This window comes from Aptenodytes forsteri, unplaced genomic scaffold, assembly GCF_000699145.1.
Source record: "Aptenodytes forsteri isolate BGI_AS27 unplaced genomic scaffold, ASM69914v1 Scaffold87, whole genome shotgun sequence".
Classification (NCBI taxonomy): Eukaryota; Metazoa; Chordata; class Aves; order Sphenisciformes; family Spheniscidae; genus Aptenodytes; species Aptenodytes forsteri.
Window position 1 is genome coordinate 4614158 of NW_008796041.1, and position 8929 is coordinate 4623086.

An 8929-nucleotide genomic window follows, 5' to 3' on the forward strand; every position below is an offset into this window, starting at 1 on the left:
GCCAATATTCTTTTTATACTGATATTCTGTTAAATCCGCTGCAGAAATCACATCTGTTCTGAAAACCATAATTGGGGATTCATTCCTAAACATACTTTTATGAAGAAGAGATATAAACATCTCAAAGCTACCAAGAGAAGATAAGACAGCATGATATATTTAACAACTACTGGAAAAAAAAATGTTCAAAGAGGGAAAATACATTCCATGGCTAGATATCTATTTAATGTTTAGATAATTTGGAGGAAAGGTAGAAGAATCTTCACTCCCTACTCCCACAGAAATGAAACAAGTGCAATTTTAGTGCATATTTTACTGATTTCTTTGGGGCAGTGCACACACAAAGTTGATTTGTAGAAACCCAGAGATTTTTTACTAGTATATCAGTGAGCAATCGTAATTGTGTTTTTTTCCCTAATGAAGTCAATCCATTACAAAGTTGTAACAAAGTTAAAGCTCATCTCTAAGGACTTTTTTCTTTGCCTGTAGGGTTTACGCTGTTTTCTGTGATTTTTTTTTTTTAAAGGATCATCTGTTTCAACTGGAATCGCACAAATTTGAGAGAGGACGAGGCAGGTGCCCTTTTGACCCCAGCTCTTCCTTCACCTCCATCTTAATTGGTAATGATCTTTATGTCACAAGCTTCACGGTCCTGTCAATCTGTCATTCTGAGTCTCTTTCTTCAGCACACCAAAGTGTTGTCAGTCTTCCATTGCAACCTTCCACATGTCAGACTTAATCCTCATGGTGCTGCCCACATCAGTATTACAGCCCAGGCAGCATTAACTCCAGCAAGGGTGTCCCACTGAAGTGAGTAGATGTTATATGACACGTGCCATCCTGAAGAGGTAATTGTTGTGTAATTTTGGAAACAATAATTTCCTGCTTTCCTTCAAAGCAAAGCAATATGTCTAGCTTAGTCTTTCACACCACTGAGACAAATACACAAAATTTACCCTTTTTCATCTACTGAGACATAATCTGAGTAACAAGCATCTTGTAAAAATGTGAATTTAACTGTTTTTATATCAAGCATTTATTGTTTATATAAATTACAGCTTTTGAGGTCAAAATATTTTTTTTTCAATGCTGCCTTCTAGCAAAACTATTCAAAACTGGTGATCCTCTGCTAGGAGAGTTGATCTTATACTTGACAGTTATAAAAATAGAATTCAGTCTAAGTCCCGCAGTGCCAGAAAGCTGTGCTGAGATAGTGCTCCTCTGTGCCTTGCTGGTAAGTATATCACTGTAGGGCTGGGACCTTTGAAGTTGTAGTATAGCAAACCATATGTTTTTTCCTCTATAATGTTTTCCTGAAAACATTTTGTGAGATCAAGCAAACACAGTCTTGGCAATATTATAGCACATTGACTAAAAATAGACTGGGACAGCAGGTAAAGGGTGAAAGCTAGATGCACTTAGGGAGTAACACAGTGATTTCTGTTTTTAGAAAACACAAATAAGATGAAAACTGAGCATTCAAAAGCAATAGTCATTAAAAAAAAGGTAGAAAAAAGAGGCTGACGATCAAATAATTTTTCAACTTTTCAGGGATAAAAATTTTAGAGGATTTTAGGGCCCTTTGATATTTACATTTGACTTCATATCTTAAAATCAGACAGCTAAAGTCTCTGATTATTAACCACAATGATGTAGCTCACCCATGGTGGTGAGGAAGTATTGGTCATGAGTGACAGATGTATTTTTACATGCTAGGTTTATTTGTTCCTTTACATTAACAAATTACTTACAAGAAGAATCTTCACCAATAATGCCAAATCTTTCAAATTGCAGCAATTCATCAAAATATTGTTCATTCCCATTAAAAAAAAAAAAAAAATGGCTCAAATTCTTAAGAGTTAGTGGGTTAAGAAGGCATGAAAGAATCAGAAAAAACTGCTGTATTTTGACTGACCTTCCAAAATCCATGAAGCACAGATTGTTATGCTTTTCTTCCACCCTTATTTCTAAATTGTTTCTACAGTTTTTAACAGATTCCAGTCTTAGCTCAGCCTGGGAACAAAGACTCATCCGATGGAATTTGCTGTAGGCCTGAAACCTCATGGTCTAATCTTGAAGTCCCTCTCAACCTTTTCTCAGACAGAACTAAGTAAATAAATTAACCTGATCATGTTCCTACTGTGAGATCAATGTGAATTTTATTTGCTTAAATGGAAGCCAGATTGTTCCACTGAGCACTTCAAGACTGATGGTTAGTCCTTGTGTTTCTGGCCTATTCATTAGTTTGCCTGGATTATGGGAGGTCCTATGGATCCTCACAGTTTTATCTGAAAGAGAAATCCATTAAATAAGCCCTTCCCTGATAAACGCTGATCAGAGTCTTGGACATCCACTGACAAAGACATATAAAATCAATCTCACAAAGCTAACAATTCTGTAATGTGGCAAGATTAACAGGAGAAAATACATTTTTATCAGATCACTGATACAACACCAAAAACCAGACAAACTTTCACCCCTTCATCAAAACCAATATGACCCGAGAAAGGTATTTAAAGGCTGTTTTTCTAGGCCTCCATTGGGAATGTTACAATTTCAAGTGATCATAGAATGATATTTTAAAAGCTTAACAAAATTCTTCAAAGAATTTATTATTTTATTTATGCTTTTATATTTTTTATATTATTGGAATTAAACACTTCCAACACTTACGAAAAATATCCTAAAGAAGTTTGTATTTCCATGTATTCTACTGTCTTCTACTAACTTCTACTAATCAGAGACACACAGCTTACAGAATAAACAGGATTAATGCTGCTCCTTAGACTCCAGAATGTATATCCTTTATCTCTGTAGGTATCCATTTGAAAAGGGTAGAAGACACAGATGCAAACACAGTGAATATTAAAGAGTCTTTTAATTGACACTTGAAAATGAGACTGAGACCTCTAACGCCAAGTGTACTCTGAAGGAAGGGATGCTCCTTCATTCAGCCGAGCCCTGATTCAAGCTCATGGTGGCCATGACCCCATGACAGGAGATGACAACTACACCGTGCACCCTCCAGGACTGGTCTTCCAGTCTTTCCTCCAATGCTTGGAGGTTCCCTTCTTCTTCAAGCACTTCAGTTTTCTTAGAAAGTGAAATCCCCTCCTGGTATGGAGTCAGTGTGCCCTTGGAGGCTGCACCCCAGAGTTGCCTCCACTTTCCCATGTAGGTTCAGCCAATCTGCATGTCCTTGAAAAGGTTTTATGCAAACCTGTTAGCAAAGGCTCTCACATCCCAGCATCCTTTTCTTCCTAGCTAAACAATTCAAAACCTGCTTCCACTTCTGCAACTTACATTAACACAGCAGCCTACACCAGCGTGGCTATTGACTAACAGTGAGGATTAGACTAACAAGGAAACTTTACATAACTGATAAAAGTTTAAAAGCTTTTAAAATCTTGATCTTGTAAGATCATTTGCACCATCACTAACTAGAACCAGATTTAGCTAGATTAATTTAGGAAGAAAGAGAATCTCTTGTTCTGTATCTTTTCCTGTATTTCAACACATCAGTTAAAATACCCACTCCAAGAAAACAATAGTTCGTGACTTGGCTTTAAAACTAAATATCTATGCTGTCGTAAGTTTTATTACAGGTTTTCAGAACCAGTGGTAAAGTAGCTTGTGATAAATTCCTCAATTTATGAACAATTAGCTTTTAACAATTTATTGTCAGCACCAGGAAACAGAATAGAAGTTGGATGGCAGACAGGCTGAATAAAATGTATATGTTCAGATAAACAGCATATAAAACTTTTGGAGGTCTATTTCTAATGAACTCTCCCATCTGCTTTCAATAGCCAAAACTATTTTTGATATCAGAACATGCACACCAATTAACATAGACCACACTAACTCTTGAAGCTGAGAAATTAGTTTATGACTATGTTTTGTTACCTGCAATATATCACAAGCAAGTGGTGAAAAACCTAAACCACATTTGAATAAGTTTTTCTATCCAGGGAATCCATTCCAATAATATTTTCTGATTTTACAGTTTTAAAACAGTTTCATGTATTTGTGTCTTTTATTTTACTCTAGACAATGAACTAAAATACATTTTCTCTCCAAACAGAAGACAGAATACTTGAGTGACAGATAGAAAATACAAATATACAGAGGAAGTTTAACAGCAATAGCTAATTTCTTTTGAATTTCGTTTTTTCCTACTGTGAAAATTATCACTTGCTAAAAATGAGAATTGGTATTCTGATTTTAGTTGTCATGTGAGTAATAACTGGCTGACAGTCAAAGAAATGCATAAAAGGTGCTGCTTATGTTCTACTCAGTATGTTCTATTCCTTTATTCATAACAGAGCTAGTCCACTTTGTAGAAAGTGATATAATGGGGCTTTTACACAAAAAGGACTACTGATGAATAATAACTTATGTTTGCATTACCTTCCAGTTTGAAGCAGGTACACAAAACATGCCAATAACAAATGAAGGAAACCCACTTCGAAGGTGGAAGCAGCCTATTTATAGAAATCCCTTCTATATATTAAGCTTTTAAAATTAAATCACATGCTTCAATCTGTTTTACTTTAAGGGTTGTCATCTAGGAATTCTTGGTTTCAGAAGAAAAAGTTTGTATTTGGTTTTGTTAATATTTTGCTCTGAGAAGGGCAAAAAATGAAGATATCTTTTAAGTGGTCCCAATTGAACTTTGATGTATTTGTTTGCTTGAAAAGAATGCCAGCTAAAAAGTATGCACGTATCACTTGAGCTAAAACTGGTTTTTGAGTTCCATGGGATTTTTTTTGTTTGTTTAAATAAGGAAAGAAGAAAGTTTCTATTCATGTTTTAGCAGGATTAATCAGGCTGTGCTAAAACTTAAATTTTAGCAATTAATTTGTCAAATACATGTGAAGCTAAGGTGAGACTGGAAGAGGGGTGGAGTAGTGAAGGTCTGTGAAATTGCTCGGCTGATTTTCATTGGAAGATACTGGTTTATCAGTGTGATGTGCAGCAGTATAAAACCCTGCAACCAAGACAAGGGTGAGCTGATATGTAATAGTAGATTTTCAATGGAGGAGAAAAGAACAGAAATCTTTGCCAGGTAGTCAGCACCTGTAAAAACCTAGCAGTGTTCAAAATTTATAACGTGGATTTAAAGGATGTGCAAAAGACTATTGAAGAGGAAAAGAGAAGATCCTCTTAATGTCAAAAGTGCAAAAGATCTCAGAATTATGTTGAATGTTCTTGTGCTGAGATCTTTACCGGTCACACTCGTCAGTATTGTCTCATCACTTTCCTTAGGCGAGGTGACCTGTCTGCTCACACTTGATACTTGTCTTATGTTTAGTTTAGTAACACTTCAGGGTAAAAATCAGATTTAATTTCTGTATCTTTCATGGAATAATATCCAACCAAGATTGGAACTTCCATTTTCTCCCCTCAAGATCTCACAGATAAAATCGGTGATAACTTCCTTAGTATATGGTAAAATGCCATACCAGCAGGTTAGCTACCTACACTAACATTTTATACCTATGTCAAACAGAAGGAATAAGCTTCATATCCAAACTTCTGAACTTCTGGACTTATAAATGTCAATCCTGATCACTAGCAATATGAGACGAATCATTTACCCTGCACTGATGCATTTTCCAAGATTCATTACAGTGTTGAAAGGAAAAAAATGTCATGTTTTGTATTACACATCACCATAATTAAAAAAAAAAACAGCCAGTCTGAGATGTTTTTCCAATGGAATTCTTAAAGGGGGATATATGACTAATGTAACTCATTAATTAAGGTTGTGAAGATTGTTTGGAACATTATTCAGACACTGGCAAGTTCTGTTGTTTAAGCAGCTCTGCATTGTTTAAAAAATAAAGCTCTCTATTAGTTTTGGGTAACCTTAACTTCTACTGATGCTATAATTTATACTTACTTTTCATTTCACTTGCCAATATTTTACATTAAATCATGACCATGTATTTTACAAGGCAATATCCATTCTTTATATGGTGAAGCCTAAGGCAAAACTACGCTCAGCTCTGAATCAGCAGAGGTTTCTGAACCAGCCCCAGCTGCCAAACTATAAACTTTTCAGAATCATTATTCAGACTTATGGTACCATTCAATTCGTATGTATCTCTCAAGAAAAACAGAATTCACACTGAGGGAGACCAACAAGCAAAATTCTTGCTTTTGCTATAATCCTTTATAAATGCCAGCAAATGTTATTTGAATGGATGAGTCATGTTTGTTTTGATTAGGGGATAGGAAGCCGTGTCACTGAAACCTCCACTCAGATTAGCCACGAACTGGAAATAATTTATTTCCCTCTTCTTGTGCAGTTTAATTCCTGCTGTGTTATTTTCTAACATAAGGATGCCACCTAGTGACAATAACTGTCTGCTTCTTAAATTGGGCCTAAAAAATTTCTAATCTAAGTCCACAAGGATATGAAATATATTATTCTTAATGCTTGGTCCGTTAAGGGGAATTGTGCCTAGGCATAACTATAAGGTAGAATTATTGCTGGTATTTCACTAAAGTAAAATATATCCGATATCACAATATTAGATGGGTCAGATAGAGATAGGCTGGATTTTTGAACATATGTATGATCCAGTTGTACCCAACTACCTACAGATTTTCAACAGTTATTGGCAGTCAACATATTATTTCTAATATTTTCCTATGCTTGCTTAATTTGTGAATGCCACTTAAATCCTTTGAAAATGGGACCCAATTGCTGTTCCCATAAGTTTTTCAGGAAATATTCATCACCAGTTGTGCAAGATGGATGAGGTCTCAAGTTCTGTCCCTACTCTGGTGAATATTTTAAGGATATGAAAATGAGTTATTGCTGGACCAGAGGAAAATAGGCTCTTTTTCTCTGTCCACTGAACACCTAAGCCCCTCAGCAAGCAAGTTATACCCAAACTGTAGTTATTTCAGGTGAAGGGAACAGCTCCAGTAGACTGACTGGAAAACCCCCTCAGCCTAATAAAACGTGCTTGTTTATAGAAATCACTTCTAAGGTAGCAGGTACTGCTTCTTACTTCTCCAGCTGGAAGATAACTGCATCCAGACCTCCAGTATTTTCAGTATGTGCTTCACTAATGAATCTATTTTTCAGCCATGTTTTGCACAGAGCCCAATCTGATAACTATTCTGAGGAAACACTCCCCTGTTTGAGGTCCAGTCTGTGGATTCAGGTATGGTTTAGCCTAGAGCTGTATCCATGCAGTGTAGCCCAAATCAGAGGCTTGGTGCAGCTATCACTATTCCTTTCCTTAGCGCTGTATCCTCTGAGACTTGCTGATGCATTTTCAGCCCATCTTCTGGCTCCTGGAATTTTCTGGCTCCTCATAAACCCAACATGTCCCTTCCAGTTATGGGACTAAGCAATTCATTGCTTCTCATTAGCAAGAGCAGGGCACGTCTGGAAGTGCTCAGAAGCAAACCACTGGTCAGAGTCTTTGCACTGGTGACAAGTCAGGTGCTGACAAAGGGTAGGTGTCTCTAGGGTCAGGCACTAACTGAATGACAGTGAGATCTTTGAACTTAGGTGCCTGATGTGGCAGCTGTTATTGTGGCAGATGTGGTTAGATGTTAATTTAATGTCTTCATGTTTTGTGTGTGAATCTATCCCAAAGTCATTAAGTCAGTTTTGAAAACAAGGCCAAGCCCATGAATGAAATTTAAAATTCTTGCCCTCATGCTGTTCCAACTGTAAATGTTGCAGTGCTGGTAGGAACAATGTCCATATGCTTTTTACACTATATGTAACTTCTGACTCGTCTTCTTACCTGAATTTGAGCAAATACTAATAAGCCAGGTTCCTGTCATATGCAATTAAATTAATAAGTAGAGCATTACCAAATTGTTTTGTTTTGGTTTTGTTTTTTAATCTATGGTCTGCAGGTGGTGAACTTTTTACTGGTCTCTACAGTGACTACTGGGGAAGAGATGCTGCTCTATTTCGCACCATGAATCGCATGGCCCATCTCCGAACTGAACCTGATAGTGAGCGACTGTTGAAAGGTATGGGAAGAAGGAAGAATATGGAACCAGAGGTGTTTCAGATGACTAGAGAATTTCTGTTTAACCAGAAATTAAAATGTTATTGTTCATGCATAGGTATATTCATATGGAGATGAGTTTGTTTAAACTTATCTTTTTTCCATGAAATTTTTCATGAACCTCCTGCCAGGAGGAACATATTGAAATCTTTACTTTGATTACATACTGAATTTAACAAGTGGAACTTCTAAGTCCTTCATTTTTCACTTTTAAATTTGCTTTTATACTCTGGATATTCTATACTATTTCATGATATGCCAGATATAATTAAATAATATTTTAAAATTCTCTATTTAATCAATGGGAGCTTCTAATTAGAACACAGTACTCTTTTTTCTAAGTGAGATAATTTTGTCGTTATGTTGCAATAAAACAACTCAATCTTTGCCAAGTTGTGTAGTAAAGAGATGTTATGCAATAACGCAAAATAATAAACATACAATGATCATATAGTTAAATGAAATAAAAAGTTAAAGCAGGTAATTTTAAAGAAGAAAATTAAAATATTCCACAAGAAAAATATTGAGAGAAACCATGCACTGGGAAATTTAGAAATTGTTTCATACTCTTCAATGTGAAATGTAACTGAATTTCAAAGTGTTGAATTTTCTGTGAAATGGAGAGTCAGAATCTTGATTGGTTTGGCACCAAAAGTATTGCAATGTTTCATCATAACAGCGGCATAATTGCCACTGCTAATGCTTGGCAAGGAGAGTCAATAATTGCCCTTTATGGTGATTCATATGGTGAGCATCATCTTTTCAGTGAAAGGACATAGAAGTTTTCCCCTCCAATTTCAAGGCAGTTTTCTCCCAAATCAGAAGAGAGAAAATACTTCTGCTGCTTACTTCTTCCTACATGAATCTGACCTCAGACTTGA

General features: G+C 36.0%; 1 protein-coding gene across 1 annotated transcript in view; it reads left to right on the forward strand.

Moving 5' to 3' along the window:
* Window positions 1-8929, forward strand: part of SEMA3E (semaphorin 3E) — a 158361-nt gene that overhangs the window by 114938 nt on the left and 34494 nt on the right. Inside the window, exons 5-6 of the mRNA XM_009285519.1 lie at window positions 527-620; window positions 7891-8010. Of these exons, the coding sequence (XP_009283794.1) occupies window positions 527-620; window positions 7891-8010 (214 nt within the window). The remainder of the gene's footprint in view (window positions 1-526; window positions 621-7890; window positions 8011-8929) is intronic.